Source organism: Diadema setosum, chromosome 6 (genome assembly GCF_964275005.1).
Source record: "Diadema setosum chromosome 6, eeDiaSeto1, whole genome shotgun sequence".
NCBI lineage: Eukaryota > Metazoa > Echinodermata > Echinoidea > Diadematoida > Diadematidae > Diadema > Diadema setosum.
Window position 1 is genome coordinate 22,313,010 of NC_092690.1, and position 19,903 is coordinate 22,332,912.

At 40.6% G+C, this 19,903-nt stretch overlaps 1 protein-coding gene across 1 annotated transcript; it reads left to right on the forward strand.

Moving 5' to 3' along the window:
* The first annotated feature begins 2,148 nt into the window (after positions 1–2,148).
* Positions 2,149–17,946, forward strand: LOC140229641 (uncharacterized). The gene is made up of 9 exons (XM_072309885.1): positions 2,149–2,167; positions 2,570–3,796; positions 5,606–5,728; positions 7,317–7,367; positions 10,866–11,063; positions 11,756–12,046; positions 12,993–13,697; positions 15,015–15,164; positions 17,504–17,946. The coding sequence occupies exons 1-9, from the start codon at positions 2,149–2,151 to the stop codon at positions 17,944–17,946; spliced, it is 3,207 nt and encodes a 1,068-aa protein (XP_072165986.1).
* The last annotated feature ends 1,957 nt before the right edge of the window (positions 17,947–19,903 follow it).

Genomic DNA, 19,903 nt, shown 5'->3' on the forward strand with positions numbered 1-19,903 from the left:
ACACCGAGTGGATGTTATTGTTTGATGTGAACAGGGACTCTGTATTTATTGTTTTTGCTGTTTTTCATGAACTAATACATACATGATTTCATTATAACACGGTTCTGACGTCATCATCTCAATACTTACGCTTTTCTCAATAGATGGGGCTTCAGTGAATGGACGGCCAAAGCTGCGGCATTCCTGGCCTGAAATATCAGTGAAGTTGGGCCAAGATGTCACGTTTAATTGTTTTCCACGTATGTTTCTTGATTTCTTTTTCTTTTCCCTATCTTTTTCTATTAGTATTATTCAGTGTGTCCTTATTTGTGAATCTATACCATCTCTCTAAATAGGCAATTTTTGCCCACACCAATTTGAAAAAAAAAAAAAAAAAGGCACTCTATTATTCATCAGAAGTGTCGTGTCTTTTGGGGGCATTAAGATTTGACAATGGAATATAAGGTTATAAAAAAGATACACGGCAAAAAAAAAAAAAAAAAAAAACGAAGAAAAAGCAGCACTATTCTCAGTGAAGTATCAACTTCTTTGAAAGAAATTGCAGATATTTCTTTTCAGACATTGGTAAAATATACTGAAGAATGGTGTTTTCAAAGTTTTTGTCCTCTTTGCTATTTGTAAATAGTGTTATTAATATGCACCTTTTAATATTTGACACTGAATTTCCACACATGATTAACTGTGCAGAATTTTATTTTTCCTTTTTTTTTTCTTTTTAGATAATAAATTTTGTGTATAAGTGTGTGTGTGTGTGTGTGTGTGATTTAACCCAAGCTGTACAGTGTCTTAAATGCTAAAAGATGTTCAACTGGTCCTTTAAAAAAAGAGAAAAAAATAAAAGGTCTGAAAAGGGTCCTTGAATTGCACCTGGGGAAGGGGGGGGGGGGGGGGCTGTGTCCCACTCATGTGGTCATGTCATGATGACGTTTTGTTATGATGTGATCTAAATCTTCCCACAGTCTCTTCTGATTTATGTAGTAACTAAAATTAGCAGCGAGGCAGTTCTCATAATTCAAACCTGAAATGTGCACTCGATTTGCAACTGCCATTCACCTTTCTAACTCTTTGATAACAAATTTGACATTGCACAATATACATTTTTTTTTAAACATTAACTACATGTACTTTCAGTGACACATAGCAGAGTGACATACAAAATGTTTTCCGTACATTTTGTACTTAAAGGCATTATTTAATACCATTCGCAGGTGAAACAAAAACCCAGCTTTAGTGCTGCAAAATAGTTATAAAATGTGAGTTAGGGATGGAAACAACCAATGTGAAAATGTTCACCAGTATAATCAATGTGCATGTTAACTGAGTAAAGCTGATTTTTTTTTTTTCAAATCAAATCAGCACAAATCCTTGCGAAGTTTCCGTAATGTACGCTTTCTGATTCGTGGTAAAGTAGAGCCCGTAAAGTCAGGATACATGAGTGTGACAGTGAGGTACACACACACATACTTCATATTCTTCTGTTCAGACCAATTTGTCTGCTCCCTGTTTTTGATTTTAACTGTTATTGTTTTGCTTGGAATGTACAGCATTAGAAAATATTTGCTTAGTTCTCTTTTCTGTGCTTTCCCTGTTCCAGAGGAGCACTTCAGCTTCGCATTCAAGGAGCTGTCATTTGATAAGGAGGAGTCGCCGGAGGAAGACGAAGATGACGAGGAATTGCCAGGTGGGACTATACTTGTGTGCGAACTTTGCAGGGAAGAGAGAAATTCTGAAAGTGTTTCCGGTGACAAACAATCTGTACTTTTGTAAATAACGCAAAAGTCATAAACCTCCTCAGGCTCCAGGGCAATATTGTTGTTGGTAATTGTATAGAAACTAATGATCAATGCCAAGTACTATTTTGTTTTTTCTCAGTAATGTTTCGCATTCTGGTTTGTGTTTTAACTTCTACTGAATTAGAATATGAAATAGTATTTTATGAAATAAGCAAAAAATGTGTGCTTTTGTTTTTGCCGTAGTTTCATGTTGCGCAAAATGTGCACAAATTGCCACACCACAGAAATTTCCACTTTTACAGTACATTGTGTAACTAATAACTGAGCATGTTCCACATGTTCTCGTGTCTGCATTTGATTGTCTTATTGACAAGTAATCAGAACGATTTCAAAGAAAACATGAAAACAAAGCCAAATGTCAACGTTGATGGAGGGTATACATTTGTCTTTTCCTTAGCTGCCTTGATCCTTTAAGATTTGCTTGTGTGAGTTCATGGAAGCTTTATGTCAGGAGGAAACTTATCTTGAGTGGAGTTGTAGAAACGGTAGAAGAAGGTCAAAATAAAAAGAGAAAAGATGTACAACTATTAAATGTGATACAGGAAAAAAGAAAATGTAGACAGTTTAAATGCCAATTAAAGTCATGTAGCACCCAGAAAAGAGATTCACGAGAGATGTAGGATTTTACACAAAATCTCTCAGGTCCATGACATTTGAAGAGATTGAAGATAAGGGGATGTATCTGGTAGTTACTTTCTTTAAATCATATTCTTGAATATTGACTGTGGAAAGTAAAACTCAAAACTCAAAACCACCTTTTTCTCTCTGTCTCACAGTTATCAAACTCACAGCGTCACCAGAGAACTCCTCGTCCAAATCTGTCAGTCAATCGAGGAAGTCTCAGGGAAGGCTGGAGAAAGTGATCAAACTTGCTCATGCGAGGAAAAGTGACAGCAAGAGATCGCCGGCCCATAAGGATGCGACCCCGAAGCAGGTCAAAATCTCTAGGACCCCGCTCAACACTCAGAAGCCCCCAGAAGGGAAGACTCCACCCAGAGTCGTCCCGCTGGCCCCCATCAGCGGGGAGAAGAAAGCGGGCGTGATCATCGAAGGGCAACTGCCAAAGCGGCCGCTGCTGGTGACCACGCCGCCATCGCCGAAGACACCCATCCTGCCAGGTGTAAGGTCCTCCTCCATGATAGTTGTGCAGAAGGTGCAGAGCAGCCCTCCTGTGGGAGTCAGCACACCTCCGAAAGCAAGCCTTGGAACTGTCCTGCCGCCCACTCCTCCAAATGAGCCGGTGCCGGTGCCACCTATGGTCTCCCTTGCTCTGACGTCATCTCTCACAACAACTCCACCTCCTGCCAGTGCATTCCCTCCAGTCAATGCATCTCCTCAAGCCGTGCCACTGCTGGTGGCTACACCGCCCCGCCCAACTGCACCTCTTGCCAGGCCGCCCTTGACTAGGCCCCCTTTGGCTAGGTCCCCTTTGGTTAGGCCCCCCTTGGCTCTGCTTCCTCGTCCCTCATCCCCGGCCGTACGACCTCCCCTGGCTGCCTCCCCAGTGGCCCAAGTGATTCCAGCAGCGCGACTCCAAGTGATTCTACCGTCCAGTCCTCAAGTACTTTCCATGAGTCCCGCTCACGGCTCTCCGGCGGCTCGCCCCCAGACCCAGTCACCGACAGTCCATCTCCTTAGCTCCATGTCTCCGCAAATCCTCACCCCACCCCACCCTGCTGCAGAGAAGCCTATCGCCTCCATACCACCCTTGCGGAAGCTGCAGTCACCAGCAGCGCAAAGCCCGAGTGAACTGCCAGCAAAAGAACCTGTGAAACCTGTGAATAACCTTGACAAAGGGTGCAAGAACAGTGGGCAGACCTCTTGTGCAGATTCTCCAAGGGTGGACGGAGACACCCCCGGTGCTAAACCCGAGCAAGGGGCCAACCAAAGAGCAGAAGATGACGAAGATGACCTGATTGTTGTTGATGATGAAAAACCAAAGGATGAAAATGTCATTCCAAAGATCCCCAAAGACTCGAGCATAAATGAAGAGGTCCAGGAAGGTAAAATGCAATTCCTTGTCGGCGCCAGTTCTGAGAATCTTGTAATCTACCATTGCTTGTGTGTTTTTGTGGATCATGATGGAGTCTAAGCTTGGTAGAGATATGTTTAGAAAATGATGAGAAGCCATGTGTACATTTTTCCCTCACAATCTTCACTCAACTTTTAAACAGTTGGCTATCAGCAGTAAAGATATTTCATAAGTCCTGCTATATTGTTCTACATGACACCACTCGGTTATTATGGTAACAAACTGTGTTGGAAGGGGGGGGGGGGACATAGACATTATCTCATTTATCTCAGGCATATTGTTTCAAGGGGCGTGAAAGATGGCTCAACTATTGTAAGTACTGATACTGTGGTTGTAGTCCAATCAATGTGTTTATGTGTTTGCCTAGTTTGTCTTGATCTAAGGGTGGGATTTCACGGAGCACGCAAACGATTTGCGAAGGACGCGAATGACAAAATCCAACATTCGGAAAAGTTTTTCTCCTAATGTGTTCCGACAATGAAGCCGAAAACTATTCTTGCGCAATTTGTGCGAAGTTTCCACAACATATGTGCAAATGTCGTGTGTATCATTGCTAAAGTACAGCATGTTACGTACCCGAAGAACACGTGACGGAAATGCAAAAAACGAAAAATTTTCAATAATCACGATAGAAAATGTACCCAAGGAGAGGTGGAAGCTGTCTTGAGATGAATTTTTTTTCTTTCCTCTATTTCTCCTTTCTTTTTCTCTCATTTCTCTATCATGTGCTTGCCTACATTTGTTTTTCCTAGGACCTATCTCCACTAGTAAAGCATTTGATTTTTTTTGCAGTTCCTCCAACACATAATCTCTATAGTTCAAATGAAATTTTACATGCTTTAGATTAATTTTAAGTGTATTCTGCGATTTTTTTTTTGTATATCAAACATTAAATAATTCTTTCTCTTTGCTAGTCTTTAATTTCTTGTGTTACTATAGTTGTTAATAATTGTTTGATGTTCAGATTTCGTGTAACATACGTGAGACATTCTTTAAATTTTTGGAGTCTGTTTGGGGTTTCACGAACATTTTGCGAACATCGCGCATGTCTTGTGAAGGTCTTGTGCATATAAATGACGAGGCTCTAAAGACACTTTCGAGAACAATTCACGAGCAAATCACGACCAAGTGTGTGGAAAAGGTTCACAAAAAATTTCAAACTTTTTTGAAATTCTTGCCGAAGTAAAAACGACATTCGCGAACAATTGACGATGCTTTCGATCCCTCACGTTGGTTTGGCGATCTTTTGCAGACTAAAATATGAATGCTGGATTTTGCCATTCGCGTCCTTCGCAAATCGTTCGCATGCTCCGTGAAATCACGCCCTAAAGAGGGAATGCTGTAATGATGAATAATATGTGTTGCTTTGGTGAAATATGACAATGGACTTCCCTGAAATTCTCAAGACACAGTTGTCACTCTATGGAGTAAAGGTTTGACTGCATGTAAGGCAAACAACTTGATTTGGTTGTAACTGCCTTCATTGATTGCCACATCCAAATCGTATATATGGTTTGCTTGAAAAGATGAGGACTTTAAAGGCAAACTTTCACTTGATTGTGAATCTCACTGTTCCTGAATAGCTACATGTATAAAGTTACAGTACTTAGCTACATGTATAAAAACCATATCATGAAAGATTTTTTTTTTTGGACAAAGTGTTTGTAAGAACATGATTGGCACAGTCTCACTTCAGACTAAAGAGTATCTATGGCAGTATCCCATTGGCTAGTTTCGAAATGGCGTCACTTCACTTTTGCTCTTACCACCCCTGCTCCAGTCTTGTCGTCGCTGAAAAGGAAAGCCGCCTCCAGTCCCTGCTCCAATCTCCTCAAGATCAAGTGCGAGAAGATTGACGCTGTCGTCAGGATAAACAAGACTCGCGAAGACCTCTACCGAGCTGGTAGGTAGCCCCCAAAATTGACTTTCGGTGAGGAGGTAAAGCAATGATAAATTGGGGAGGGGGATGGATAAGTTCAGTGTCTTAGAGGGAACAGTCCTTGGGTTTATGGTGTCATATTGGGAGGGGAGGGGAAGAGAAGGGGAGAGGGAGGAGTGAGGGTGAGTGTCCAATCTGAACCAAAGTATGCTGTGCTCATCAAGCTGTTTAAAATGGTACAGACTTTGATATCACACTACACTGTGCAACAGTTCCAGTTCCTCTTGTCTCTCTTCCTAGACGAGTACTTGAAGATGTTTGCAAAGTTTAAAGCGAATCAGATGCAGTGCAAGTGAACACTTTATCGTCACCGGTTGCAGTTGAAATCGGAACGTCTGAAATATATGTTGGTGATGATATTTTGATACTAAACAGCATGTTTCGATGAAATTAGGCAGATGGGGAGAGAAGACCTGCCAAAACTCAGGACTGCTAGTTTCTGAAGAGCTGATAATGATGATGATAATGGTAATGGTGGTAATGATAATAATAATAATAGTAATGATAATAATAATAATGACAACAACAATGATGATAATTATAATGATAATGGTAATAATAATGACAATAACAATGATGATAATTATAATGATAATGATAATAATGATAAAATAAAAGTAATGAATACCACTATTATGAAATAACAATTGGTTCTGTATGTCATCATACCAACACGTTGCGGTGATAATTCTAACCACTTTTAGTTGTACTATGGTTTCTAGTGCTCCTTTCAAAATTGTTATTGATTTAGATTTATTGTTCAACATTTCCTGGAGACATACTTCATCAGACATACATGGATTGTTTTATGAATTAGCTTTGCTAGTTTCTGCGAACCTTTCCCTCCAAGTACACTTAAAGCTCCCTGTAGATTCCATTCTTATTTATTCTCGATAGCATCCATTAGCTAGAAATGATTCTTTGAACTTTGATAGTGTGTTTGCTGTGATCTCTCTGTGTGTGTCTGCTGATTTTTTTTTACCCATTCACTTGTCTATCATGATGCTTGAAATCATTTTAATAATTGATTTACATTTGATTAACCAAATAGTCATTGTGTCTTCGGGATTAATAAAAACAACAACAATGTTGTGTACATATGCACCAAGTTGAAATCCTGTGTTGCTTAATTGCACCGATGGCCTAAACAGATATTTACATTTATTTTCAGCTATTTTTGCCAAGTGTCTTGGCAGTTGGTCACTAAGGTAGTACTGACATAGGGTGTAAATATTCTGAAAGGGCATCTTATAATCTTTCAAGAACAGCCATCAGAGCTTGTACACTGTTAATTGGGATTGGTTGTTTGTGTTTCAAATAATCATGATTAGATATAAAGTCATTATTCACCATATTTTAGACTTGGCTTTAATTAATCCTTAAGTATCCTAGTAACTTTACAATCAGAGATTTATTTCGAAGAATGCACCGAAAATGCGCAAAGTTTTACCAGAATACACCAAGAAAAAAAAAAAAAAAAATGAGTGAATATGAACTTTGCGTGCCCACTGTCCAAAACATGTCAAATGATCTGATTCAATTCCTTTCCCAGAAAGAGGCCCAGAGAACTGTCCCGGCCCTGCCCGTAGAGGGCGCAGTTCAGGTGGGTTGTCAAACAGTCAAAGATTGAAAGTATTCCACATTTTTAGTGTTATTCATTTTTTTTTTTCAAAACTAACCAAAAGTGAAAACGTTTGCGCCAGTTCATGCAAACTTTGGTATTTGAAGTGTACTTTGGTGTATGCACTTTCATTGTAAGTATTTTTAGCAAATTTTTAGCAAAATCTGTTTGACCAAACCATGCAACCCAAGTCAGAAGAAAGTAAAAATGAATTATTTTTTTTTTTTCAGTGTCATGAATTTTAGGCATCTCTGCTAAACTGCATTCCTTAAGTGATCGTAAATGTAATGTACACTATGTATTAAATTTTAAATGGAACCAACTTCATTTTTCTTTCATATGTTTGCTAAACAAAAATTTTTTGTTTTATGTATTGATGTCCTTTTTGTAATTGGAAATTATTTTTTCTTTCATATGGGGAGATACTAACACACTAACTTGATTTAGTGTTGCCTTGTTTTCTTCTGTGTTTTAGGTGTCCAGGGATGTTTTGGGGATTGTGTGTTCAAAGTGTTGCTGTATTGATACTACACTGTAATATTGATTCTCTCCTTTACACCAACTTCAATGCGGCAGTGTTGACTTGTGCGATACCATTTTCAGACTTGTAGTGGTTTCTTTCATGTACTAAATTTTCATCTGTGGCAATATTAGCACTCATCAAATCAACATGTTTTGGTTCAGATTTGATTTATGATACCAATGCACCTAGGTGTGAAACGACTTCACTGTAAAAGATGTTCACAGATCATGACCAGTGTACATTTTTTTTTTTAACCTTTTAGCACTCTTTTACTAACAATAATTATCATAATTTGAATTCTGTAGCTGTGCATTCCATAATTCTATAATATTTTGCACAAGTCTAAAAGATATGTGGTTTTACAGATGGAATACACGTTTTGGCAGAAAATGACTTCAAAAATTGATAAAAAACAGAAGTGCCAAATGATAGGAATTATTGTTAAGGTAAAAGAGTCCATACAAGGAAGGTTAATAGAGCTCTTGTTTGTACAATGTGCACTTTGTAACTATGTAGATGAAGCTCTAGATTCCTAAGAACAAGACAGACATTGCGTGTGAATTCTACCCAATGCACACATCCATTAACAATCAATTGATACACCCACAATGTCTCTCTTTCCTCTGGCATAAAAATGGTCACCAGAAAATGACAGGGTTAAATTTATTAAAAGGCAGGGCACCCAGAGAGGGTAGTGCTAACATGGATGTGGTCACTAGAGGTAGTTTAGACCAGAGCAATCCTTTCTTATAAAATGAAATAATATCATCATCGTCATTATTGCTACCAATATGGATGAAATTTGCAAACTCAGTTGAATATTTGTTATTATGATAGGGGGTAGTTGCAAAATGGGAGTTTTCCAGGCTTTTGATTGCTCCAAAATCTCTCTGTGCCATCATCCATTGATGTTTATTTGTTCATGAGAAAGGCAAAAACTCTTATGTCAGGTATGTATGTTTGTGCATTACAAGCTGAAACGACTTAGGGCACTTTTCGTAGTTCCACCAGATTTTGCAGCAAAACAGCAGTGAGCACATCATGACTGTGTATACATATGTAGTGTTTGTCTCGCATGTACACATACACTGTACAGTGTAGACTAATGCACACACACACACACACACACATGCACTCAATTGACACTCATACACAAAGGTACACATACAGTACGTGGTACTTTTGCACACGTGCACTTTCACTGTGATAACAAGAATCAATTGTTTCAACACCTACAGCGTACATTGTAGTTTATCCACCTTCCATGCCTTTTTAGGCCATGATCAAACCAGGATGTTGCTGCAGTTTCTCATTGTCGTTAACAAGAAAAATGTCCCGTATTATTAGTCACACTTTGCGTTCAGTTGCTGTTCATTTGTCCTACACTACTTGTCGTGTGAGTAAAATGTCACTTTTAGTTTACAGTCTTGTCACAGTACAAAGCAGGGCGGTGATTTAGCTCACTCGGTAGTAAGTCTCCCTCCAGATCAAAGGGTATTTTGCTTGATTTCCGAGTCTATCTGAGCAATGTTGTGTGTACGCATTCTATCCCCTCTAGTAAGAGGCAAAAACACTCTGTCCCTCTGATAGGACAGCAAATGGAGGTCTCATGTGTGAGTTAGCCACAACTCGTACACATAAAGAGATCCCGACTCATACACATAAAAGATCCCACTTCATTCATTCATCGCAGAGAGCACGGTGCTATCCCGGTGAAGTGATCCCCCTACCCACCCATACAATAAGAATTAGCTAATGATGGCCCACCCCTCGTGGTTCGAGCAGTAGTCCGTAAATGGTATCAACCAGGCACTTTGTGTCATATTCTTGAATGAATGAATGAATGAATGGTGCAAAGTGACGGTTCATATTTGGCACATCTAACACTCCGTAAGAATATTTGGGTATTGGGAATACATGTACTCCTGTGCTGTAACATCATGTTAATACATGGCATTAATTGGGGGGGGGGGGGGGGGCAGAGAATGATAGCCAAGAAGCGGAGATGACGTTCATCATACATTACAGGATGGTAGTCTGATTCTAGAGTGAAGAAAATATGCTGCTTAATGATTTTTGATACTGTGACTAATGTACACGGCAAAGTTATCATTAGATTTCATTGCATAATCTGGTGTGTGTTACAAGATTACTCGTCAATATTGCCATGTAGCAATGTGGCATGCAAGTACACGTATTACCCAGTCCCCCTAGATTTTTCCAAGACAATTTATGGAAACATTAGCACTTGTACAACTGATTTTCTTTGGACATGTATGTCATTTTTCAAAGCAAGAGTGTCACCATAAGTGTGGAATCACTTGTGTGAGGAAATTTACCATGCCTATCACCAGTGCCGTACGTACAGAGAGTCTGGCCAACTGCCGACAGAGGGCGCCCTGCAATCACTTAGGGCATTGCAAGTAACCCCAAGTTTTTCCCAGGAGCAACTAGTCTATTGTAAAAGTGGACATTTTTGTGCATCTTGCGCAACCAGAAGCTAGCGCGAAAATAAAATCATGAGAAAATTTTTGCATGCCAAATGTTCCGGTAATCAATGTCCTGATTTGGTGAGATTCAAAACTTGTGAAATTCATCTGAGAATACCCTGACGAGCATGAAAAATTACTCGTGTGAAAAATATCCACTTTTACAGTATACCAAACGAGTCTGAATGGCACGATAGGTTCAAGCGATATTTGGGAGGGGAATGCAGATCTTCATCAAGGAGCAAGCTGGGTTGTTCAGATGTAACCAAATTATTTCTCAGTTCTGTACTAATTGCTACTGGATTTTGATGGCATCTGAGTTCTGTGTTTGATGGTTAATTATTTGTTTCTTCTCTTTCTTGTTTTCACTTGCTTTCTCTTTTGTGTGTGCCTGTGTGTTTGTTTGTATACATGTCTTGTGTGTTGGTGTGTGTGACTTTTGCTTCGTCTGTGCTTTGCTTCTTACAGCTGCCGAGCAGGGCTGCTTCTTCAACGTCGTTGAGAGGGAGCGACGGCTTGGGATTTGTCCGTGCGGCCGTGCCAACAGCTACGACGCCATGATCGCCTGCGACAACCCGCGGTGCACGGTGGAGTGGTACCACTTCACGTGTGTCGGGGTCACCAAGGTGCCGAAAGACGAGTGGTTTTGTCCGTTCTGCTCCGAAGGTATTTCAAACATTTGGGTGGGGTTTGCTGTGTAAAAAAGGATGGGGAAGGGATTGTCTTGGTCCCATATTGGCTTATTTTAGCTTTGCAAGGAAGATGTCTTGCTGGTTTTTCCAAAAGTATTCATGAGCAGGGAATGTGAGTGCCTTGTACTGAAAAGAATGGCTGATTTTGCAGTGTTCAGTATGAGTCACATAGCAGCGAACATTTCATATTTTGTGTATGAGGGATTGCTTGTACATAACTTTCATGTCCAAAAATATTGTCATTTTTTTATGCTATTGTAGTTTAGTGGAGCTAAGAATCTAGACAACTTTTATACAGATGTCCCAAACAAAGAGAATGAACTTGATGCATTATGATGTATGTGCATGATACATGCATTCTTTCCATGTGAACTTTTGGTATGCTTTTGGTACCCTTTTGGAGCACATTGGGAAGTGGTCCACTTTTGGCTGCGGTACTCTTTAAGTGCAATACTCTGTAGTAGCATTTGAGCGCTCCTCTGACACAGATTCGGTAAGGCTGGGTTCACTTTAGGAGAGCACTTTAACGCACCCAGTAAAAACAAGTCCCATAAATCTAGAAAGATTAAATTACAACCCATCAAAATCTGGCTAACATTGAGGACGATGTTCCTGTAGTCTAGCCCTTGTTTGATGAACTTTTCTCCCAAAACCGTCTCTTGGCAGAGGCTGCAGAAGTACTGCGTAGGAAGAACGAGAAGCGTCGAGAGAAGCGGCGGAGGAAGAAAGAGGCGGAGGCTCGCAGGAAGAAGCTGGCGGAGGCTGGGACCAGGAACAAGGCTAAGGAGGCGGAGGAGGAAGGGCTGTGTCCCTGCGGCCAGCCCAACTCTTGGGACCGCATGATCGCCTGCGACGGCAAGGACTGCTCCGTCGAGTGGTACCACTTCAAGTGCGTGGACGTCACCAGCGCCCCCGATTCCGAGTGGCTGTGTATGCTGTGCCGAGATAGCTCTAAAGGTATGGTTCTCGTAGCGGGGCGGTCCGCCAGCTTGACATCAGAAATGCCGTATCAAAAAGTGTTGGAACAAGGAGTGGGAGAGGGCAGGGGCATAAAAGATACTTCATACTGATATGCTGTTTAAGCTAATCTCAAATGTAATGTTTTGTGTGACCCTATGTGGTGTAAGAGAGGGTGTCCAAATCAAGGATTTACATCATCATTTTTCTTTCTTTGTACTCCATGATGGTGCTGTGGAAAAGTACAGATCATAGTACTATGTTGTACATAGTAAGTCAGACACAATGTAGACATTAATCCAAATTCTATTGATTATGGAGCATCAAACCAGTATGCATTTACCATTTTTTACTTACTTTGTTTTTGTTTTTTTCTTTATGCAGGAAGGAAAATATGATTTTGTAATGAAAAATAAACTTCTTTCATTGGGTGCGTTCGAGCGCTCTTCTAAAGGGTACCGTACCGTACCCACGCCAGAGGAGCGTGCAAATGCTCCTAAAGTGTACTGTACCGTACTGTACCAAGGCAAAAGTGGACCACTCCGATGTGCTCCAAAAGCCTACCGAAAGTGTACCAAAAGTTCGCTCTAAAGCATGTACGTATCATGCGCATACGTCGCAATGCAAAGACATCATTCTCTTTGTTCGGGACAGCTGTAAGTAATTCAAGCACCAGGTGAATGACATTCTTGCTACAAAAATGCTTGAACTTTTTTAAGAATAACTCCTGAGGTACGCTTTCCCAACAGAGCGCTCGAATGCTCCAAAATTGGCATGGTACGGTACAGTACGCTGTAGTTCAGTTCGCTTTGGTTTGCTTTAGAGCGCTCAAACGTACCCTTTGATTCAAATATACATGTGCAGTATGCTTACTTTTTGCAAAAAAGTATGTATTACCTATAGAATGTCCTTTTTTTTTTCCACTTGCGGTTTTGTCAACATCCAGAGGCAAACTCAAGTCCGTATGTGCGGCGGCGGCGGAGATACCGACCGATCCGCTTCTCCATCTATGGGGAGAACCCAGACAGTGAAAATGAGGCGGACGCCGCCGGCAAGACCGAAGACGATGACTGGAGCGGCAGTGAGGGCGGCAGCAGCAGTGGCAGCGGCAGCGGCAGCGAATCGGAGGGCTCGGCTGCCGATGGCAGCAGCGAGGAGTGGGCTGGCGGGAGACAGATCACCAGAAGGACTGTGCAAGCGAGAGGACAAAGCGTAATGTCGTACCGAGAAGACGAGGTTGAGGAGGAGGACTTTAATGATGAACCCAAGGGTGGGTCGTCTGATGCGGACTTGACCAGGAGCAAACGCTCGAGGAGGAAGCGGCATAAAAAGATCGATCTGGACTTCGAAGACGGGTCGCAGTTTGACGATGGGTACTACGACAGTGATGAGATTCTCACAGGGTACGGGGAGTCGAGACTCTGGCAGCGACGGAAGAGGAAAATCTCTCCGTCCACCGAATCTACCAAGGCTGAACAGGGCGTGGCGTGCAACAGTGTTATTGAACGGGACCACATGTATGGTAGGACGAGTGGCAAATCAGCAAAGAGTGTCGCGCAAGTCGATGAATCAGCCACTGCGCCGGGAGACAAAGCATGCAGCGATGGTGCACAGGGATCAGGAGGAGAGTGCAGCACAAAGGCTGCTACAGGTATGCCTCTGTCTAGGGATAGGAACTTTAAAATGGGCACAATAAAGCTGGCTAGGCAATGAATGTGGGTTTATGGGATCAACCCGAGTGAAGAAATGAAATACATGTGCACAATCCCAAACTGACATGGGAATACATGTTTTTCATGAGCTGTAAGTTTTGATGAACTTTTCAGATTTATTTGAGGGGAATCTTTTCCAAAATGTTGTTTTACACTAGGTTAACCATTTTTCCTTGTCATCCAAATATGTATTTATGATGTAATTGTGAATATTCAAGTGTAAGTGAGCCATCAATATAATTTTAGTAACAAAAAAATGTGATCTTATATCTGTCATTTTTACTTCTGTTCACTTTCAAATTCTACTTCATGAACAGGAGCTGAAGAACAGAAGAATTGCAAAACTTTTTGTTACTCTGTACCTTATTACATCCTTTCATATTTTTCATTGATTTTGTTTTTCCTCTTTAAAAATTTTTCCTCCCTTTGCGTTGGAGCGGAAGTGTGTTCTTTATTTTACAAATGGAGAGTTTGAAGTAAAGAATGGATAAATGCCTTTTTTAAAAGTTTCTAAAGCGAGGTCATCAAATAGAGAAAAGTAAAATTTCTTCAATGATACTGCACTCATTACATTATGAAACATTTTTGATGATATCAATATTATCACACATATATTTGAATTGCTGTATAGGCCGTATACTTTAATAGCAAGTTAAATTTTTTGGGAATCGGGACTTCCCGGCAATTTCGCAAGTGGTTAAATTCGCAATTGGTGAGTACAGTACTAAATGGAGAACTATATGCGTGCCCGTGACGTTCATGTCGGGATCATAGTTGAGATTTTCATTTTTCTAAATTTGCAAATAGCACCCAACTTGCGAAATTCACGAAAATAAAAACGTCTCGAAATATTTGGTGTATACAGCTGTATTTTCTTTGTTTTATATACATCGTCGCTGGGGCGACAAGACCTCGTATCTACAAAATGTCAAATGTTCAGGAGAGCCAAAAACATGGCGGCCAAAGCACTGTGGCGAATGGGATAGCCTTTCCTTTGACATGCCGTGGTGGCTTCATTTTTGGAGTAAGACAGTTGGGATTTGGACAGGACATCACTTAACCCATTATTTGACCACTGATTAAAAAAAGTCATTTTCACCAAAATTGCAGACACAAGGTCTTCAGTCACCCAAGTGACGATATATATATATATATACAATTCTTTGCACATACATTGGAAGTTGGAAGTAAGGGTCAATTTCTCGAGGACTGATTTTTTTTTTTTTTTTGTTCTGTTAATCTCTCTGTTCTGTCAGAGTCAGAAAACGAAGCCAAGACATCGATGGAGCCGTCCGATACCTTCACGGAGGCGGAGACTGACCTGCCTTCCAGGGGTGAGGAGGAGGAGGAGGATCAGGAGAAGAAGAAGAAGGAGGAGGAGGAGGAGGAAGAAGAGGATATCAGTGGTGAGTGGTCCAGGCCAGGAGTGTGGGGCTGAAGATGAGATCTCCCAGGGGGGTCAGAGCTGCCACACCTCCCTGATTCTATTCCCATGGCTGGGTATATGTGGCCGTGCTTCACGAAACCGTGAAAAAGTCGCACACCCTGATTTTACCCGAAGACTCAAAATACGTGTAGGTGAAATGGGTCTTTAATCAAGTCAGTCTTGAGTTTTTCAAATTTCTGAAAGAGCTATTCTTCTTCTACATTATTTTATAGTTTATAATCATAAAACAAATGGGAAATGTCGAATGTTTCTAGCAGTTTTTTTAGAACACTTTTTTGCAGAATGTTGAAATGGATTTGTTTCAGAGGTTCCTTTTCATTTCTTAAAAATCCTTTACACACTCTTCACTTTTCACTTTAATAACTTTTGAAAGTATGATGCTACTGCTTTGAAAGTCAGTCCTCTCACAAATGACCGATATTTGACAGATTTGTAACATCATTCATTTTTTTTCAATTTTACTTGTAAAGTTTTGGGCGCCACCCTCAGCGATTTCCATCAGGATAGCAACAAAAAAAGTATCCGCACCTGACTCGAGCTGCACACGCAGTGTGTGCAGTGTAATTCGAAGTGGTTTAATTTTTGCGAAGTTGGTGAGTTGAGACAGAGTTTTGCAAAATTTCCTCCTGTAACACTAATGAGCTGTATATATTGTCTCCTTGGTGTAAAATATTATTTCCATGGTGTAAGATATTATCTCCTTGGTGTAAGATATTATCTCCTTGGTGTTAGATATTACCTCCATGGTGTAAAATATGTGACCGTGCATCACAAAATAAATAAAAAGTCGCACCCCTTGGTTTTGTGTGAGGATTTCAAACAGGTGAAATGGGTCACCTAGGTCAATCTTGAGTTTTTCATATTTCCTGAAAGAGTTATCTTTCTTCTACATTATTCTTCAGTTTGGGATCATAGCACGAATGGGAAATTTTGTTTTCATCAGTTTTTCTACAACCCCTTTTTGTGGGAGAGTAGAATGATCAGGTATGTGTTAACAGGCCCCTTTTCATTTCCTGACATCCTTATGTACACTCTTAACTTTCAAGTCTAATAACTTGTTCAAATGATAATGCTACTGCTTTGAAAGTTGGCATTAATCATGGACAAAATGTGTTGATAGAACATGCTCAATTTCAGCTTAATCTGATAATCCCTTCATTTTTGTTGCTCTGGTGGTTGACATCCTGTGTTTTGTCCCTTTCCATCACGTAGCTAGCACGGCTTGGTGAAAGATTAAGTGCTTGAATAGACCCTGTACTTCAGAGCCTCCTTTCTCAGTTCACTATTTTCCTGAGTGTGTGCTTTCTTTCCAGTATTTAGGTAGGTTAGGGGAATCCATTTGAATTAATGTATACATCATTTTAAAGCTTAGAGTCTGCTCTGTAAGAATCTGCCCTCAACTAAAAAGCCATGTTTGGCGACTTTTTGTGGGTTTTGTGATGCAGGGTCACGTATTATCTTCTTGGTGTGGAATATTATCTCCATGGTGTACATGTATCATCTCCGTCGTGTAGAATATATCTGTGGTATAAAATATCATCTCTGTAGCGTAAAATATCATATCCATGGTGTAAAATATAATTTCCATGGTGTAAAATATCATTTCCATGGTGTGGAATATAATGTCCATGGTGTGAAATATTTACTGTTCTTCTGAGAAGGGAGAATACTTATTATTGTAGTCTATCCTGGTAGTTCTCAATGGCAAATGCAACCACTTGGGAAATTGTCAAAATTGTCATACAAGACTCATTATGTGCAATATCGTACTGGCAAAATGTTTGTATAATGTATATATTGTGTAACGGTATAGGGATCGTCTCGTTAACACAGCAGAAGAGGAATTTTATGTGCCATGACATGTTCATTGCATGTTCATGTGACCAAGGAGGCCAATTTTATGTGTCAGGTGATACTTGACCATTTTTCTCTTAAAGTGTCAGTGGTCTGTTACTAATGGCAGTGCCTGTCATGCTGAGATGGCAAAGGCTGATATTAAGTTCACTATTTTGAAGAGAACCTCCAAATTTTGATGAATCAGGAAACTGGATTAAAAATCAGCTTCTGGCTGCCTGCCAGTTGAAGAATGGCCCTTATGCTCATGATGTTGTGGAGGAAGTTCACACTTGTAGTTGATTTTCAAGAGAACTTTGCATCTCTTCATGCAAGCTGTGAGGAGGTAATGAAAAGTCGTATCTGACTTTGTACGAGTGTGAGATCTTTCCAGATTTGCGCTTGTCAAAAGTAATTTAAGCTCTTAGTTGATATGCCAGTACATTGTGCCTTTTGTCTTCAAAGGTCGTTTCCTGATTCACCAGTGCGAGTTGTGCGGGCAGGACTTCATTGTTGCGTCTTGCAAAAAGACAGCAGACAGCAAGGCAGCTGGTATCCAGCTGTCAACCCACTGCCCTACGTGTGTGAAGAAGTCCCGCCGGACCTCAAGCAGCAGCGGCGGTGGCAACGACGCCGACGCCGGGAAGGGGACCAGCCCAGATGATGCGGAGAGGAGGAGAGAGGAGGAGGATGGGGGGCACGCGGGAGGGACCCGGTCGACCCGCTACCGGGCGATAGTCTCCTGCAAGGTGTGCGGGATGGGGTACCACACCCGAGTAGCCCTCCTCATACACATGAAGGCCAAGCATCTGGGCCACTTGGGCAACTTTGAGTGTGCACCTTGCGATAAGCTCTTTGTCAGCCAAGAGGAGTGCCAGCAGCATCTAGCGTCCGTCCATCACATCTGAATCGTCATCCACATCCTCTTTCTCCTTCCCTCCTCCTCCTCCTCCTCCTGTAATTTCTACTTTCATTGCCCCCCCCCCCCCCATTTCTGCTCCACTGTCTGCCTTCTCCCATGCAGAAGAAGAGGTGGTAAGGAATTTAGACTGTTGTTGTTGTTCAAGTCTGTGGCATTTTACATTCAGCCTCAATGTGTATGCCAAGGGATAGACAACCTTGTGTCCACACTTCTAGTCTCCATTCAAGGCTGAGTGCATTATTTTGTTCAAGTTCTGAGATGCGTGTGGTCAGTGAACGGTGACACACAAGGTTGTTTTCTCTTGGTAGTCGACTTTGTAACATGGAAATGTTTGTATACAATGTAAGTGTTTGACTGTCTTGGAGTACATTTTAGTGCGTACTTCTGTTGTGTTACCCCAACTTTCATATGACAGAATCTTTCGCAAAGTATTAAAAGGGGGATATGCATATGGGATGAATTGTGTGCAATTTGCAAGAGACATCTTCCGCGAGATAATTGGCGAGTACTCTTTTGGCGACAACAGCCTTCCAACTTCCTTGTTTATGTTAATAGAGGGCGCACTGTGTTTAATGTGTTGAGTGTTTGTCTGCACGGGTGCAGATTTTGTAATAGGCAATCGATGAGCATTTTTCAAGCAATTTCGTGACCCAGCAACACAAGTTGTTCGAACTTAATGTGGCGTTCTGACAGGTGTTTTTTACGTGTTGATCCATATTGAATTGCATTACGTATTTCCTTATTGAGTAATGTTAAACTTCTTGTTATAAACTTCGAAATGACTGGCATTTATAATATTTTGCATGCTTGTATTCAACCTGAATTATGGCGTAACAATCAACTACAAATGCCATGTTTAGAATATCTCAGTTCCTTGCCAAGGATGCTTTTGTTGTTATTTTTTTAATCTGTTGACATGAAAATTCAGAATTATGCAAGTATTGACAGTTCAGTCACATTGTATTATGTATTTGGTATTTGATGAGAATGTTTGTTAAATTGTTGAGTATCAAAACTGGAACAAACACTGTAGCACCCAAAGGCAAGTGTGAGTGTTGCAAGGTTCAAATGGCGAGCATCCAAGAGCAAGAAAATGTGGTGCATGTGTGCCGTAAATCATCATGTTGAAGTCTTCAATTTTAATGTTGGACTTTAGTTAATTTTGGTGAATGTGGAGAGTTAATGATGTGTTTATGTGTCTGATAGTAGTCCCCAGTGCACAATCGAGTCAACCCTTTGGATTGACGATGGGAAGTTCTTCGTGCAAAGATGTTCTGTTTTGACACTGTCGTTTGGACGGTACTGTTGGCCTCAGTTCATCAAATTTTGTTGTAAATTGCATTTTTTATAGTTTCTGAGTGTGTGAGTTTATCATGCCAATGTTTAAATCTTTTGTGTCAGTGTGTGTCATTGTTGTTATTGAAGTTGCAGGTGGATATATTTACGAACGAAACCATGTGCTAAAAATTTGCATTTTTTTGTTGCCCTATCTCATTTTCACTTCCCACTTTCCCTATTTCCCCTCCTTCTCTCCCTCAAAATTTTGTTTAAATTTATTTTATTTATCCTATGCCTCATCTTATGATTTTCACTTGTTTCTCTTTGTGGCATACTCCAAGTTCTAATATAACAGTTTAATACAGCACATCTTTCAAGATTTTATTGACAGTTTTTGTTTTTGTTTTTCTCCTTTCTCGTCTTTCGATATTTTCACTGTGTGTTCTACTGACGTGTTTTTCACCTCTTAATGACTTTAATATTCGCTGATTTGTTGTTTTTTTTTTTCCCTGTCCTCTCCCAAGCGTGCCATTTTATCTTGTTACCTTTTACTCCCTTCTGGTATTCAGTATTCTTTTGACAGGATTTCCTTGAAAATGTTTTGTTTCTCACCAGGTAGCATTCTTTGACGAACCAGCATTCGGACGTTGTAGTTTGAATGGTGT